The sequence below is a fragment of the Pongo abelii genome, chromosome 3, assembly GCF_028885655.2.
Source record: "Pongo abelii isolate AG06213 chromosome 3, NHGRI_mPonAbe1-v2.0_pri, whole genome shotgun sequence".
NCBI lineage: Eukaryota > Metazoa > Chordata > Mammalia > Primates > Hominidae > Pongo > Pongo abelii.
Window position 1 is genome coordinate 204,831,988 of NC_071988.2, and position 18,150 is coordinate 204,850,137.

An 18,150-nucleotide genomic window follows, 5' to 3' on the forward strand; every position below is an offset into this window, starting at 1 on the left:
TGCCAATAGGCATGCCATGCTTTTTAGCTTCAGTGAAATTGCAGTGAGAAATCTTGAGAGGTTTCTTAGTGGCTGATGGCAGCTCACAAGTGGGTCAGAGGATCACATCCTGGCTGCTGCAAAAGGTACACACTTTTTTTTTCTTTCCTTCTGCCAAGACCAAAAGCACTGACTTGCTGGAAAGAAATAAGCAGATGTGACTGCTGCTCGTCTTCAGGCCAGCCTCCTATGTTTTCCTGCTTTGATGGCTTGGCGGAACCCTGGGCACATATAAATATTTTATATTGGTTTAGGCTTCATTCCTCAGCATGGAGCCTGTTTCTGCTAGCTCATGGTGAACATTTCTGTGAAGTCACTCCTTACCCCATATCCGTGAAAATCTCATCTGTTGCCTCTCCTGGTGTCAGAAAGCTGAAGTTTAACTCATGTAATATTAGACATTTCATTTGTTTGTCAGATGGAATGTTTATCAAATAGTTTTTTTACTCTATGTCAGGGGTTCTTTTTTTTCCCCTTGTTTGCTTTTTATGCATTCAATGATTATTCACTGAAAGCCTGACAGTTGGCGATATCGATATGCTAGGTACTTTGAAGGAGTCTCCAGAAGAATGAAAGACATAAATACAGTTAACTGTCTGTTTCAGTTAGGGAAAAATAAGGATTTCAAGGAAGTACAGTGTGGACGAAGTGTTAGGAGCTCTGATAATATCTGCCATTTCTCTGCTCTAGAATATCTTGTCTGATTTCTTATCTTTCTCCTTTTTGCATTCTGTCGTCATCCTGTGGAACTCTTACATAAATCAGTGTCATTGGTGGTTTCTTGACTCAGTTTTCAAAAAGGCTAGCTCCTGCCGTCATTTCATCATGAACTACAGTCTGTAGTTGCAGGATCTAAACTCTTGCTTTATAAATATCATTGCTGTCTCTTTCTTTTCTATGTGAGTTCTCTCTCTTGTCTAGTTCAATCTTCTAATTACGTACTTTGAGGTCTTTTACCAATTGTTTGTACCAGCTACTTTATCTTTCTGTTTCATGCTCCATTACTCCCTAAACCAAATTCTCAGCTTCAGTCAAGTAAACTATTTATTTACCGTTCCCGGAGCAGGCCCTTTGCTTTCTGCTATTTCTTGGCCTCTATACTTGCAAACGCTTTCTATTTGCATGTAGAATGCTCTCCTTCCTTGTCACCATGAAAACACCTTCTGCCCTTGTTCAAAACTTTTCTATGATACCGTCTGCATAATCTCATTGCCTCCAGTAATTCTACATTTTCCACATGTGTTTAATTATTTAGCTATGACTGGTTACTTAACGTTAATTTTCTATCAGGTTTCTGTGGATACGTTTGTGTCCCTGTCTCTGTGTTTTGTTCATGCTGCAGCGTGTTAAGTTTCCAGGTACCCCGTACAGCGTTCTGTGAATGTGCACAAATGCAAACTGAAATATATTTATATGACCATGGAAGATGATTGATTCATCTTGCTGCTCACTGACTGCTATTTTGGGGAGTGCACTGTTTGTAATCTTCCCAGTGATTTAACTGTTTTTATTAAGTGAGGCCTTTAAAGCACTTGCCGTTTGCTTTCGGCTGTTCTTTTTGAACAGGAGTAAAAATGCTCATAGTGTTTGGCAATTGAATGCTTAAATATATAAATTAATTGGTCTAATATAAGCTTTTAGATAGTGTTGTTTAAGTTCACGTTTCAGGCAAGTATTCAGGCATCTGCACATCTCTTCTGTTTACCAAAGGTGTATCTAGGAAGTGTTTGAAGAAACAATGTTATTAACAATCATTTATGGAGTGCCCAGAGGCACAAGGCATTTGGCTAAATGCTGAGAATACAATAGTAGGCAAATTCAGAAAAGGGAGTTTATAAGCTAACAAGGCTTATTAATGAAATGATCACACAAATAAATGTCAAGTCACCACTCAGGTCACTCAGGGAACTGGTACTTAAGCAGAGATTTGAAGGGTGAGCAGGACATACCTGGGGACGGAGGAAGGAGAGAAAGAAGGAAATACAGGTAAAGGGTAGAGCATATGCAGAAGTAGCAGGTGGGAGCATGACACGTTTGAGGAATTGGAAGAAGATGATTGTTGCTGGAACACAGAGCAAAGCAGCATAATGCAAGGTGAGCTTTGTTTAAGGACTTGGATCTTTGGCCAGAAAGCAGTAAACAGTGCTGGGGGTTAGAAGGATGTGACCAGATTGCTGTTTTGCATTATTACCTTGGTTACATTATAGAGCAAATCGGAGACTGCAGGGAGGTGGTTAGTGGAGTTGAAGAGAAGTAGGTGGGTGTTGGAAGATATTTAGAGAATACTAATATAGTATGGATGTAAAAGCAAAGGAAAAGGAGGTTTCCAAGATGACAGCTACATTTATGATTTGCAGGAAAGGATGGTTGGTGGTACCATTTTCTGAAAGGGGGTACGCTAAAATAGAACGAGGTTTGGGGGCTGAGGAAAGATCCTTAGTTCTGTTGTGAATATTCTGAAGTTGAGAAATTTTGCAGCATTCAAATGGAGATACCAAGCCACTAGATCTATGGCTGAGTAGCTCAAGGGAAATGTCAAAGCTATGGATATCAATGTTATAAAGTGATCATTATATAGATGATAACTGACACTGTGGGTATTGATGAGATTGCTTAAGAAGAAAAGCATAGAGTGGGAAGAGGGCCCTGAGTGATTCTGTATTTTAGTGGCTTAGTAAAGGGACAAGAGGCTACAAAATAGACTGAGAAGGTACAAGCAGAAGGGCATGGAGGAAGTGCTGAGAGATGAAGAGTGCAGAGTCCCTGCAGGCAAGAGAAGAGACCATTTGAAGAGGGACCTAATCAGTGGTGTAGAAAATCATCAAACATCAAGAAAGATGAAAAATAAAAATGCTCTGCTTGATTCATTTATGTGGAGAACACTGATGAGCTAGCAGTGACTTCTCCGGAGGGATGGAAGCGGAAGCCAGAGTGGAATGGATGAAGGAGTGAGCAAGGAGATGGAGACAGTGGGAACAGAGAACTCCTCCAAGAAGTTTGGCTGTGAATAGGGATGAGAGAAATAACATGGTATCGGTATGTTCAGGGAATATTTTAATTTTTTAAAATTATAGAGAATTGTGAGTGCTCAAGTGCTATTCAGATGTGGAAGGAAGATACTGGATGTGTAAACCAGGTTTGTGATCATCAACAAACCATAAGGATCATTCAAACGATATTAAATTTTCATACAGCATTAAAATTTCTCCTCTAAGCACAACTATTAACTTCATTCCTTCATTCAGCAAATAGTTATTTTAACACTTTCTATGTGTCATGCACTGTTCTAGGTTCTGGGAATATAATCGTGTATAATATTTATTTACTGAGATGGAGAAGATTCGGTGTGGGTGAGGTTGGATATGGGGGAAAACCGAGAAGTTTGTTTTGGCCATATTAAGTTTGGGCTGTCTTCCAGACACCCATGTGGAGATGTCAGATGGACTGCTGGAGAAGCTGACTGTAGAGTATGGCAGATGTGAGGACAGGGACCTTAGTGTCCTCATTGCTGTATCCCCAGCGTCTGGAACACAGTGGGTGCTCGGTAAATATCTGAAGAATGAATTAATGAATAAGATATTATCTAATATGTAGCCTTTAATCATGAATTCTTAAACCAAAAATATATAACAAAAACATTAGTGAAGGACTTTCAAGATGAATCTAGTATAATAATAAGGAAGTTGTTCAGTGCCAAGACTCTTCTTATGAAAGGATGTAGACCTATAATCAGGCCAAGACTTCTGTTTAGGCATTATTTATTTTATGATTGCTGTCATACAGTGGATAGGAATTCTCCACTTAAAATGGATAAAAAAGATATGTTGTTCCCTAAATGCACGTCAGTAGAATTCCTAGATGAGAATGATGTTGTGTAGAACACTTTAAACAGTGTTTAAGAAATATTTTGGCCGGGCACGGTGGCTCACGCCTGTAATCCCAGCACTTTGGAAGGCCGAGGCGGGTGGATCACGAGGTCAGGAGATCGAGACCATCCTGGCTAACACGGTGAAATCCCGTCTCTACTAAAAATACAAAAAATTCTCCGGGCGTGGTGGCGGGTGCCTGTAGTCCCAGCTACTCCGGAGACTGCGGCAGGAGAATGGCGTGAGCCTGGGAGGCGGAGCTTGCAGCGAGCGGAGATCGCACCACTGCACTCCAGCCTGGGCGACAGAGCGAGACTCCGTCTCCAAAAAAAAAAAAAAAAAGAAATATTTTAGGCTCATTGTGGTGGCTCATACCTGTAATCCCATCCCTTTGGGAGGCTGAGGCGGGTGGATCACTTGAGCCCAGGAGTTCGAGACCAGCTTGGGCAACGTGGCGAAACCCCATCTCTACTAAAAATACAAAAAATTAGCCAGGTGTGGTGGTTCACACCTGTAGTTTCAGCTACTTGGCAGTCTGAGGTGGGAGGATCGCTTGAGCCCGGGAAGTCGAGGCTGCAGTGAGCCGAGATCATGCTACTGCACTCCAGCCTGGGCAACAGAGTGAGACTCTACCTAAACAAAAAAAAATGAAAGAGAGAGAGAGAGAGAAAAGAAGAAAGAAAGAGAGAGAGAAAAGAAGAAAGAAAGAGAGAGAGAAGGAAAGAAGCAAGGAAAGAAGGAAGGCAGGGAGGAAGGGAGGGAGGGGGAGGAGGGGATGGGAGGGGGAAGGAATATTTTAGCAGAATCATAAGTATAGATCTGGATCCATGCTGTGTTGAAGAATTGAGGGCTAGTTTACTTAAATGAAATTTTAAAGCAAATCAAATTATAAACTTCTCAGGACAATCATTGCATATACCTGGTATGCATCCTGAGTCAGTATTGCATCTTGGCTGTTTAGAAGGTAGCAGTTATTCTGTTTAAACTTCAAAATATTCCTCTTGCTTGTGGAAATCTTTATTGATTATTAACTATAAAATATTACATAATTTGATTTGAGCACTCTTCCTAATACTCCTAGAGAACTTAATTGATACAAAGTTTACTATGGGACACAATAAAGAATAGAAAAGGGTAAATCTAAGATTGACAAGAAAGTTGGATTTGAATTTAAACCTTTGTAACCTTAGCCCTACTTGTAGCTTTTATTCATTTAACTTCTGGCCTCTAGCATTACCTCCATAAGTTATTATGAAACCATGGCGGAGGAAGGAAGAGGGACTAAAATTCAAGATGTCGTGTAGAACAACAAGAAATTGCTAACAGAGTATTCATTTCCGCCAGATAAAAATTTCACTTAAGGCCGGGCGCTGTGGCTCACGCCTGTAATCCCAACACTTTGGGAGGCTGAGTCGGGCGGATCACCTGAGGTCGGGAGTTTGAGACCAGCCTGACCAACATGGAGAAACTTCGTCTCTACTAAAAATACAAAATTAGCCGGGCGTGGTGGCGCATGCCTGTAACCCCAGCTACTCGGGAGGCGGAGGCAGGAGAATCACTTGAACCCAGGAGGCGGAGGTTACGGTGAGCCGAGATCATGCCATTGCACTCCAACCTGGGCAGCAAGAGTGAAAACTCCATTTCAAAAAAAAAAAAATTCACTTAAAAAATATTTATCCAGTGATCCCATGTGTCTCACCAAGGAATGAGAAAATAGGCTGACAGAATGGCATCAGCGGTGTTGAGTAGCACCTACTTCGTGTCAAGAACTGGGCTAGGAATTGAGATAGCTTGGCGAAAAAAATAGACGCATATACATATATGGCTTCTGCTCTCATAGAACTTAGTAATTTTGCAAAGGGCAATGAAGAGGAACTGCATATGCTAACAGAGCTCCTAACGAAGGAACTAACCTAGTTTGGAGGATCAGGGAGGATTTCCCTGAGAAATCAGTGTTTTGCTCACATGTGAAACATACATAGATCATTTCAGGCAGAGAGAGCGAGCGGTACTAAGGTTAGTATTTACTGAGCACTCACTGTGTGCCTGGCACAGTTTTAAACACTTTCATTATATTACTAAGGTAGATTCTATCACTAATGCCATTTTACAGATGAGAAAACTAAAACCGCTAAGAGTTTAAATAACTTGCTCAAATTCAAACAGTTGGTAAATTGGTTCCCAGAATTCTAGCTCAGGAAGTCTGATTTCACAGCACAAATTCTTAACCTCTATTTTGGTTTTTTAAAAGCATGGTGTTTTTGAAAAACTGGGGAACATCTAACATGACTTAACAGAGCAATATCATGTGCTATCTTATGGGTTTGCAATTTTGGACTTTATCCTAAGCCATAGAAAGTGATTCTGTGTGTGTGTGTGTGTGTGTGTGTGTGTGTGTGTATAGAAACGAAATATTTTTGGACTTCCTTCATTTCCTTAAAGCCTCAAAATAGAGAGCAGAATGTTAAGAAATCTGTCATTTGTGCACATGAGCATCTTTCAAAAACACAATCATCTAACAATATACTGAATTGATTGTTTTAAAATTATAGCGTGGTGCAAACATTTTCAGTCATGCCATTGGTCAAGGGAAAAAAGTTAGATGAGAACTTCTGTTGAATCCATGCTATTTTATAGGAATTTTGCTAGTGGCTTAACGTACATTATCTTATGTGGTATATATAATGAAGAGTAAGCTGTGTTTTCATACCAGAACTCCTTACTAGCAATTCAGCACTTAATATGATGGAGAAGATTAGAAAACAGATTTTAAATGCTAAAAGCCAACAAGCTCAATAGCAAAATCTGGTTTTAAGTAACATTTAATAAGCCATCATTAATAAAATAGTAACGACAGGCCAGGCACAGTGGCTCATGGCTGTAATCCCAGCATGTTGGGAGGCTGAAGTAGGAGGATAGCTTGAGGCCAGGAGTTCAAGACCAGCCTGGGTAACATAGCAAGACCCTGTCTCTACAAAACTTTTTTAAAAAAATTAGCGAGGCATAGTGGCACACACTTGTAGTCCCAGCTACTTGGAAGGCCGAGGTGGGAGGATCGCTTGAGCCCAGGAGTTTGAGGCCTCAGTGAGCTATGATCATGCCACTGCATTCCAGCCTGGGCAACACAGACTCTGTCTCTCAAAAAAAAAAGAAAAAGTAGTGACAACCATATATAGCAGTTTTCATTTATTGAGCACCTACTTAGTTTGAAGGCTATGATACCAAAGCCAGAATCAAGTATTTTATAGCAAAGTCTCTTCACCTTGTTTGTAAATTGAGTGCTTGTTTTGTGCCTCACATCATGCCAACATCTTAAGTGTTTGGCTCTAAGGTCACGTTCATTGGAACTGTATCTGTGGAAATGCTTTGAGTTCTGGCTGTAGGGGAATTCTTTAACAGAGGATTTTCCTTTGTTTCTGCCAAGTACCTGAAGCACAACTTACCTGGGACACTTTTTTCCTCTGCTTGAGGTTTTCAGACACAGGTAATGTAAATTTGGTGGGCAAACCCATTTGAGAGCTACTTCTTGGTTACAAATTCTTGAAGATGTTTTTCTTTCTCCACCTAGAGCCAAGGTCAAGGCAGGCAGGTTTCTTTGTGTCACTTTATATAGGGTAGGTTTGTTACAGTTTCCCTATACTGAGAGTGCAATTCTTTGGGAGCCTTGCTTTATGGAAGAGTTTTTATTAAACTCTCTACTTTCAAAGGGACAAGCCCTGCCTGGGCTTTGTCTTCACCCCAGCAGTCTGTGTACTCTTTCATGATGAAGCTCGAGGTCAAGTTTCGGATTCACCTTGTTTTTGGCCTCTTAGTATACTTTACTTTCTTACAAAGTCAGTGAGATGAGTAAAAATGATTCTATACAATTTTTTATCCTTTATTTAATGTTAGCAGGAGAGTTGTTCAGGTGTCTGCTTTCCATATCACTGTAAATGGAAGTTTAAACTTTTGACTATGCATTAAGCTGTTGAATCCTCACAACAATTCTGGTGGTAGATGTGAAGAACACAAGGGTTAAAGAGGTTTGTATGACTCAGCTAAGATCATACAGCCAGTAAAAATTTGAAAAGGAGTTTGATCCCAAGCCTTCTAACTTTGGAAGCTATACCAAATGTTGGTGACATAACAAAGGAGTTCCTAACGAATGTAGCTTGTGATTGACCTGTATCTTTCCTACTAGAAGGAACAAACATACCAGTAATGATTCGATGGATGTGTGGATGCATGGGTGGAGGGAACGAAGGAAGAGAGGGAGGGAGGGAGGGAGAGAGGGAGGGAGGGAGGAAGGAAGGGAGGAAGGGAAGTGTCTCAACATAGAGACCAGGAGAAGAAATGGCACTACTGAGTATATTTATTTGAACAAATTCAATAGGAGAAGGAAGAAAGGTTCTATGTCAGGAGGTTCATGCAATTATTCTGCTGCATCTGGTAGGGTCATTGCTTCTATTTGGAGGTTACATGTATCTTCAGAAAGTTTAGCTGTATTACCAGTTGTTGGTGTATGCTGATTTTTATGAGTGAAGTAATATAATAAGAATGGGCGAGCACAAGGAGACCAGCATTCTGCTTTTAATAACCTCTAACCTTAAACAGGTTACTGAGGCCTCATCTAGGCATCTGTTCCCTTATCTTTAAAAACAAAAGATCTTTAAAGTCTCATCTTTTTTTTCACCAAAAAACTTAAAAAATTGAGATAGAACATATATATATGTATATATGTAAGTTGTTGATACATGCTTTTCTGGTGGCATTCCATCTATAGAAAGGATAATTTTCCAGAAAAGTGTATTTTATTTTTAGTTTGTATCAGCTACTCTATTTTAAGTGCTTTACATACTGTTGCTATAGGATAGTCGGATATGAATCTTTATAAAAGTAATTTTATTAGGGCTTATTTTATTCTTTGGAATACCAATTCAGATAATATCATCAATATAATCCTTTTGGATTAAATAGACGAAGGAGGTTGCCTTTATTTTTATATTTAAGAGCCAAAATATTGTGTAGTACCTTTTGCTTCAAGATGCTCAGGTGAGAATGTTTCAAAAAACTAAAATAAAGGGAAAGATAACATACTGTCAATTTTCCTCTCAATGTTTCCTGACACTTAAATAAGTGAGTTATCAGATTTCAGTTTATAGTTCAATAAGTTTATATAACTAATAACAAATATTGTATTCAGAAAGGTATATACATGTAAGTTTTTAGTTGATTGTGCAGAAAGAGAGCAACACTCTGCCCCACGCTATTCTGTGTTTTCTTGCCTTTCCAATTTCTACTTGCCTTTCAAGTTCCAGCTCAACTTTCCCCTGCAAGGCATTCTCCTAGCTCCCTCCAGCACAGCACTGTGGATTTTTTTTTTTTTTTTTTTTTTTTTGAGACTGAGTTTTGCTCTGTCACTAGGCTAGAGTGCAGTGGCGTGATCTTGGCTCACTGCAACCTCTGCCTCCCGGGTTCAAGCAATTCTCCTGCCTCAGCCTCTTGAGTAGCCAGGATTATAGGCGCCCACCACCATGCCCGGCTAATTTTTGTATTTTTAGTAGAGACAGAGTTTCACCATGTTGGCCAGGCTGGTCTTGAACTCCTGACCTCAGGTGAGGATTACAGGTGGGAGCCACCACACCCAGCCTGCATTGTGGATTTTTAAATAGGTAACCTCTTAGTCTCCTTAGCTTTCATGACTATCAAATAAAAGTTGTGTTGCTCATCTTCTCCTTACCTCCTCACCTTTTAAACGCAGGAATTAATGGAAAGAAGGAGACATTCATTTAAGGAGAGAACCTGTGCGTTGGCTTGATGATGATGAGTGTGTGTAAGTTAGGGACTTGGAGTCAAATATATGCCCACACTGTTAAAGACAGTGTATTTTACTTAACGTGTAACTAGTCTTCATCTAGGTGAATTTGAGCAAATCTCTTAACACCTCCCGACATCAATTTTCTTACCTGAACAAGAGTTAGGGTAGATCAGAAACAATCAACCAGCGCATCAAAATCTTCAACAGTAGATACTGAAAACGTACATGCTGGATCTCATTTAACTAAATTCCCCTTGGGGATTTACTTGTACTCCCCATCTCTGCAGAGATTAAAAAGTAAAGGAAAATTGCTTCTTCTGATAGAAAAAAAAAAGTCATGGTTTTTAGTCAAGGTGATTTCTAAGATGCCATCTAGTTCTACAATTACAGAGCTATGAGTCTATCACATGAGTAAAATAAAATCGAGGGGAAAAAAGTTAAGACGACAAAATACCAGTTTATTTACTTGATATGTCTGTTTGCATGGAAAGACGTCTTTTTGTTTGTAAGAACTCATTAGTAGATGTATATTTTTGGATAGGTGATATATCAGCAAACTGTTGTTAGCATCTCTATATTATATCTTAAATATTTCCACTTGTCTTCAGCCCCACTACAACCACCCAGGTCTAAGCCACTCTCCGTCACCTCTTGCCTGGACCTCTACAGTTGCCTCCTGCTTGGTTTCTAGCAGCCAGAATATTTTTTAAATAAGAGCTGAATCTCAGTTCTCTCTTGCGCAGAACCTCTCCTGGGCTACTAGGCCCTGCGTAACTTGGCCTTCGCCTTTCGTTCCAGTCTGGTCTTGTTCTGCCTTGACCTCTGCCCTTGGGCCTTCTCCTGGTTTTGGAACGTGCCACAGTCTCCCTCCCCGGTGGTATTACATAGTCAGTTCCCTCTTCTGGAAGACTCTGCCCCTCTCAACTGGTATGGCTCCTCTTTCTCTGTCTTTAGATCTCAGCTTAATAGAGCTCCACAGAAAAACCTTCCTTCACTGCCCTATTTAGGTAGCCCACCTGTTTTACTCCATTTCTCTGTCCTGTTTGCATCTTTTCATAGGAATTACAGTTGACTGTTGAACAATTAGGGGGCTAGAGGTGCCACCCCGTCTACACACAGTCAGAATTCCTCATGTAACATTTGACTCCCCCAAAACTTAACCATGAATAGCCCACTATTGACCAGAAGCCTTACCGATCAACAGTCGATTGACACATATTTGGCATGTTGTATTTATTTTTTACTGTATTCTTACAATAAAGGAAACTAGAGAAGAGACGATGTTATTAAAACAACCATAAGGAAGAGAAAATATTCTTACTGTTTATTAAGTGGAAGCAGGTCATCACAAAGGTCTTCATCCTTGTCATCTTCACGCTGAGCAGGCTGACGAGAGGGAACAGGAAGGGTTGGTCGTGCTATCCCAGAGGTGGCACAGGAGGAAGGAAATCTGCATGTAAGTGCACCTGCACAGTTCAAACCCCTGTTGTTGAAGGGCCAACTGTATTATTACTCTGTTATTTGTTTCCTTTTAATTTTTCTTTCTGGAAACATTGACAGCAGGGGCCATGTCTGTTTGGTTTAATGCTGTGACATTCCAAGCACACAGCAAGTAAGTGCTCTACAAATATTTGTTGAATCCTTGACTCAATTAGACATTTACGATTTTTTTTGTTGTTTGTTTTTTTTAGAGTCAGGGACTTGCTTTGTCCAGACTGGAGTTTTGTGGCACAGCAGTGGCTCACTGAAGCCTCAACCTCACGGGCTCGAGTGATCCTTCTGCCTCAGCCTCCCAAGGTGCTGGGAGTACAGGCGTGAGCCACTGTGCCTGGCTGACATTTATCTTTTTATCTGTATTTTACTTCAGTTAATTAAAATAAGTTTTATTCTCTGAAAACTGACAATCTTTTATTCTCCAAGCAACTGAAGATAGTCTGGAAATGTGCAAAGAAATAGGGAATCCTACCAGAGATTTAATCTGTCCACAGATAATCCTGAAAATGGACAAGTTACTTATGGATAATCAAAAGCATGTCCAGGAGTGATCTGTTTTTTGAAAAGGTTCTATATATGCCTTGCTGTAGTTAGCAGAGGTCGCTTCAAAAGCTATTTATATTGGAATCCGTGTATACTTGAGTGTGTATGATTAAAAGCCTTTAATTGTAGGTTTGGAACATGTTTGTAGAATCTGATCAGTATGTTAACTGCTGGATTAATCCTGTTTTCTAAATCTTCAATATGCATATTTTTACAAAAGAAATATCTCCTCTTCCATTTCTAGATGTACCTCACATGATTAATTCTCATGAGTAAGCAGAGATCTTGACCTGTAGCTTCTTACATCTGCCTATATGTTTAGCAGAATAGAGAATTACGGTAAAACAGAAGAATGGTACAAGCGTTTGTGTTTGCTTTACAAACACGTCTCCCATCTTAGTACAAAAAAACACTGCAAACTCTTAATTTTAGATCTTCTTAGGTTTGTTGTAAATAGAAAGTAGAGTATAATGTTTTATAGATTTATTTCTTAACTATATTATGGTTACTTTTCTCATTGTGCTTTTCAGATATTTGAGAAATTGTTTATGTGCTGTCATGAATATGAATTCATTATTATTAAATGTTAATGAATAATTTTGCTTCAAAATACAATAGTGAGCCTGTATACTTTCACTTGTATAGTGTCCTAGCCCATATTCTAATTTTTTAGTTTTTCCCTTTGTTTTCTTTCATGTCAGCTTCTTCATCTGGTCCATCAGTTATTGAACATATTACGTCACCTCCACCCCATCCCATCTTCGTGACAATCAGAGGAGGTTGCTAAGTGGTAGTTTCATCCAGGCCATTTTGTGGCCAAATGCTAAGCACACTACCAGCTCTATCCAATGCTCCCTCACTGGTGCAGTTTCCATTTGAGTCTAGCCCTATAGAAAGAAGATGACAGCTTTCGGTTTTCATAGTTTGACTAAACTATCTTTTTGTGTCATGTAAGGAACCAAAATCATATGTTAAACTTGCTCCTTGATAGCTCCTTATTTAAAATTTTCTGGGAATATTTTATCACTACAGATATTAAGGCATGGAGAAGAAATAAATGCTTTATTGTAGCCACAGAAATTGTTTTCTTTTTCTAACCCAATCATTTGCCATCTCTCTGAAAAAAAATTCCAAGGCCAGGCGCGATGGCTCATGCCTCGAGTCTCAGCATTTTGGGAGGTCAAGATGGGAGAATCAGTTAAGCCCGGTAGTTTGAGACCAGCCTGGACAACATAGTGATACCCCATCTCTACAAAAATAAATATAAAAAAATTAGCCAAGCATGGTAGTGTACACCTGTAGTCCCAGCTACTTGGGAGGCTCAGGTGGAAAGGATGCTGTGAGCCCAGGAGGTGGAAGGTGCAGTGATCTATGATCATACCACTGTGCTCCAGCCTGGGCAACACAGTGAGACCCTGTCTCAAAAAATAAAATATTCCCTTCTCATCTCTGATCAGAATAGAAAAAGACCGCCTGTGACTCATGTTCAGAATTTTTCCAATCCAAACCCAGCTTTTCCTCATTTTATGAAAATATGAGCTGCCTTCAGCTGCACAGTGTTCACAGTAAACACACGGTTTTAGGAACTTGAAGCATGTCCATATGTAGAACCCGCACTCTTAACTCCAACACAGATCGCTAAAGCTTTGGCCTGAAAAGCAAGGAGTGCACAGGCCCTGCCTCTGCAACTCTACCTGGGGGAGGAACACTTCCATGACCCCAAGGCCGGGTGAGCCTGTTGGCTCTGGCATTCATTGGTTAGTCACCTGATGTAGATGTTCTACTCCAGAGGTGGCAAACGTGTGGGACATTTGTTAACACTCCCACCTCCAGTACTTACAACAGACATCAATAATGGATCACCACTTCTTGGCCTTTTGGCTAAGATCAAGTGTAGTGTCTGTTCTTACCAGTTTAATAATGGATCATGGCAGTGTTTCCTACTGAGTGCAAAGACAGTCTTGGGATCTTTCTTAACACAGCAGTCACTTTCAATTGCCAACCTTGTTTTAAAAAAGAAGCATCAGCACTCCCTGAAATCCCTCTCCGTTTTTCTTACTCTATTCTTATGCTATGCATCCCCTCTTCCCACCCTTCCCCATCCCCTACCATGGCAACTAGACTCTTATTTTTATGATTGCTTTATGATATTTTCTACAGAACCTGTCATTTACTTTTACCAAATGGAAAACAGAGTTGATGTGGTTTTTTTCTCTCTTACTTGGCAGTCCAGCAATAACTTAAGTAAGTGAGCAGTAGCCTTTTTAAGGTAAGATAGAATTTTAAAGTCGGCCCCAGATATAATTCTAATGTGTCCAGTGACACTACAGAAAATGTAAATTTCCCTGGAACCATGTATTATTCTGGGATGTGTACATGTGTGCGTGCTCGTGTGCATGCTGGTAGATGTTACAGTCAAGTAAAATGTCAGCACAGTAATTATAGACCAAAAAAGTTCACTTCAAAGAATTAATACTGTTCAAAGGAAAATTCACGATTTAGAAACTCACAAATCTAAAACTAAAGCATTTTCTTTTTGTTCCTTTCCATTAAAAGTTGGGTGGAGTAATTACCACTCTAAGATGAAGTCTATAATAGCATAAAAATCCCTCTGGATAGGAAAGAGTGTGTTGTTTGAGTTTTCCAGCCCATCTTATTGGATTTCAGAACTCTTTAAGCGCTTAGCTTTTGGTGTTTTTGGGATTAGGAATGTGCGTTCTTGTAGAGAGTTGGAAGGCAAATGTTAGGCTTGTCAGCATCTGAGGACCGCAGAAGCAGTCCACCCATTGTTCAAGTCACGCTTCCAGGGCCCAGCACTTTTCACTGAGGAGCCTGCTTTTGAAGTGTTTTCTTTGCTTAATTTTCTCCACCTTTGAGATCCTTTCAGAAGTATTTTCTTTCAAAATATCATGCATTCTTCTTTAGAAGAATTGGCCTTTCTAATAATACAAAGAAACATAGGATACTTGTAATCTGTCAAGTATGGCTAAAAACGTTAGGGCATTAAGGACAGATAGAATAAGGGTTGTGGAAGAAGTTTTGCAGTCTCATTATAAATCGACTTTTTTTCTCTTTTTAATTTAGTCTGACTATAGAGAACTATGTCTAGGCAAGAAAATAAGAAATTTTGGGTTCATTTAGAAATTGCAATTGGTTTTTTCATACGTAATGGGAAATCAAAATCCAATACAATTATGTATTGGAGTCTTACTTGTATATGAAAATAATTGAAGGTCTAATAAAAATTCCGCTCAAAACCAGTGTCTGTTATTTTATGGAGTTACATTTTAAACATTAACCAAGATGACCATAAAATTATGTGGAAATTTTACATTTAAAAAAAGTAAGCATAAAATGTTAACATGGGTTTGAGAACAGAAAACAGCAATTCCTAAAATAGCTCTTGTAGTCATATGTATGTATGTACGTTGATTTACAAATTTAAATACAGAATTTAAGAATTAGAGTACATTTTGATTCACAAAATAAATGAAAAGTAGCTATGCTTACAGACCTATTTGTTGAGATGTAATCCACAGAATAATTACATATATTGGTTCACTGTACGTCTCTCTGTTTGCTAAGACTTAACACTAGGGTCACAGATCCTGAAGTCACTCCTATTGTTTTTCTCAACTGTACTAATAAATCTATGTCCTTTCTCTCAGGTGGTGGCATCCTTTGCAGATGTTAATTTCAACATCTGGTGGACTCATTCTTAATTTTGTTCTGTGAAACCTTATTCCGACTTTAGTTCTTAGCCTCTGAAGCTTGCTTAAAATATTTCTTTTTGGGTTTTCTGGGTGTTCATCACTAGAGACAAGTTGTTAATGCTTCTAACACCAGGGATTTGTGGAGGATCTTCTATCACTGTAAATCTGTGCTCCCTTAAAGTGAACTATTTGAGGTTAAAATAGAAAATGTCTGTTTTTTTAACCTCAATACTTAATATAGTGCTTAACACAGAGCAGTTACTAAATGTTTATTGAATGAAAACATATCCTGAGGCATTGGGATTGGGAAGGAAAGATGTTATTTTCAACTTCTACCAAAGGGGCTAAGCAGTGCTTTAGGGAGTAAGCCAGTCAGAAGATGATTTAGTTTCTGTCACAGAAAAATCCTTGGCTGGGCGTGGTGGCTCACGCCTGTAATCCCAGCACTTCGGAGGCCAAGATGGGTGGATCATTTAAGGTCAGGAGTTTGAGACCAGCCTGGTCAACACAGTGAAACACCATCTCTACTAAAAAATACAAAAATTAGCTGGGCATGGTGGTGCATGGCTGTAATCCTAGCTACTCAGGAGACTGAGGCAGGAGGATCGTTTGAACCCGGGAGGTGAAGGTTGCAGTGAGCTGAGATCACTCCACTGACTCCAGCCTGGGCGACAGAGTGAGACTCCATCTAAAAAAAAAAAAAATCTTTATATGTATAATTGTCCCTTCATTTGTCCATAATAACACGAAGATGATGAAATTGTCCCTTTTTCCCAGAGCACTCAGCTAAAGTTTTCTGACTCTGATTTTTAGGTCTATACCTAATGTTAGTCCATGTTAATAAACAGTTTTCAAAGAAATATAACAGCAGCAGTGGTAGGATAACTATATAAACTATGTGAAGAAATAAATACATGGTCAATTACGTGAATTTGCATGAAGAAATAACTTTTCAAACTGTGATGATTAGAAAAGGCCCGAATAAAGTGCAATGAATCTATTATAAATTGTACAAAAGAGAGAGATAATAATATAGGAATAAAATTAAAATTATAAATATAATTTCATAAGAGGCAACCAAGCCATCATTACTATTCTATCTGACTTAATATGACCCCCTGTTCATTATACAGAACAGTGGAATTTGATAATTGTGTAGTGGTATTCTAAAGTTGCATCTTTTACTGTATTTAAAGTTAAATGGGCCATGCACGGTAGCTCACACCTGTAATCCCTGCACTTCAGGAGGCCAGGCTGGGAAGATCGCTTGAGGCCAGGAGTTTGAGACCACCCTTGGCAGCATAGTGAGACCCCTATCTCTACAAAAAATAATTAGCCAGGCATGGCAGTGCATGCCTGTTAAGTTCTAGCTACTCAGGAGGCTGAGGCAGGAGGATTGCTTGCGCCTGGGAGGTTGAGGCTGCAGTGAGCTGTGATTGCATCATGACACCACTGCACTCCAGCCTGGGCGACACAGCAAGACCCTGTCTCAAAAAAAAAAAAAAAAAAAAAAAAGTTAAATGATATGTAACATTTGGGAGTGACAAGACTGTTCATCAGCTTAGGGCCTGGCAGCAACTTTTCTAGAGTTAGCTTTTTTCTCCTTTCTCGTTCGATGACTTAAAAATAATAACTTGCTGGGCATGGTGCCTCATTCTTGTAATCCCGGCACTTTGGGAGGCTGAGGCACTTGTGGCCAGGAGTTCAAGACCAGCCTGGGCAACGTAGTAGATGCCCTCGCCACCACCATCTCTACAAAAGAAAAAAGTTAACTCTTGATTTGCTCTCTAGTAGTGGGTGAGTTTGGAGTTCTAATGATTGTTGACCCATTAATTCTTCATTTATTGAACATCTCCTTATGTTTCGGATGTTGCAAAGATGTACAGGACTTTGTTTCCTACTCTCCAGGATCTTTCAGTCTAACTCTGTGATACTTAAACTATTTTATTTTGCATTAGTTGAACCTTTATCCAAATTCAGTTTTGCTGTACCATTCTGAAACTTGAAGAGTGTTCTGAGAGCCACCTAGCTAATTAAAGGATTAGAAAATGAGACTCATGAAAAGAACTCAAGAAGAATTGAATTATTTAACAGAAAGGAGAGAAAGCTAAAGGGAGATACATTAATCATTTTTGAAGATGTAATGGATGATGACCATCTAGTTCTAGCATTGGCCAAAGATGGGAAAGGAAAAAGTGGATTAAATTATAGAATGAGATATTAAGGTTAGACTTGAGAGTCTAAGAACACAGGAGTTATTTTAATATGGGTCCTCATAATGAATGTAGTCCTGACATTTTTAAAGGGTAATTTTAAGTTACATAAAATATTTTTTGTTTCCCCAAGTTAAACTGTGACTGAATTTAGGGATGAACAGAAAAAGAGTATTCAAGTTTTTGTATCATCTTTCAGAAAATTATAGAGCTTGACTAGGGAGAGAGCCAACACTTGGTTCCAGGACATGCATGATACTGAATCAGTAAAAAGCAAATGGTCACAGCAAGGGCAGCCCTCTTGTAAATATATCCTCATTTGCTTTTATAATCTTTAAATAGTTTTTTTGTTTTACTTTTTTAGACAGGGTCTCACTGTGTTGCCCAGGCCATAGTGTAAGGGCTATTCACAGGTGTGATCATGCACACTCCAGCCTTGAGCATATGGGCTGAAGTCTTCCTCTTGCCTCAGCCTCCAGAGTAGC

The 18,150-nt window shown here is 39.4% G+C and overlaps 1 protein-coding gene and 1 pseudogene across 30 annotated transcripts in view; both read left to right on the plus strand.

Annotated features, from left to right (window-relative positions):
- Nucleotides 1-18,150, plus strand: part of TENM3 (teneurin transmembrane protein 3) — a 2,759,728-nt gene that overhangs the window by 2,488,792 nt on the left and 252,786 nt on the right. For 10 of the 30 annotated variants that reach the window (XM_054553580.2, XM_054553583.2, XM_054553584.2 and 7 more), the window contains one exon: nt 3,458-3,583. The exons of the other annotated variants lie outside the window; for them this stretch is intronic. In XM_054553580.2, coding sequence (XP_054409555.1) covers nt 3,458-3,583 — 126 coding nt within the window. The remainder of the gene's footprint in view (nt 1-3,457; nt 3,584-18,150) is intronic. 30 annotated transcript variants of the gene reach the window in all.
- Nucleotides 13,601-13,803, plus strand: LOC112133326 (U2 spliceosomal RNA; annotated as a pseudogene).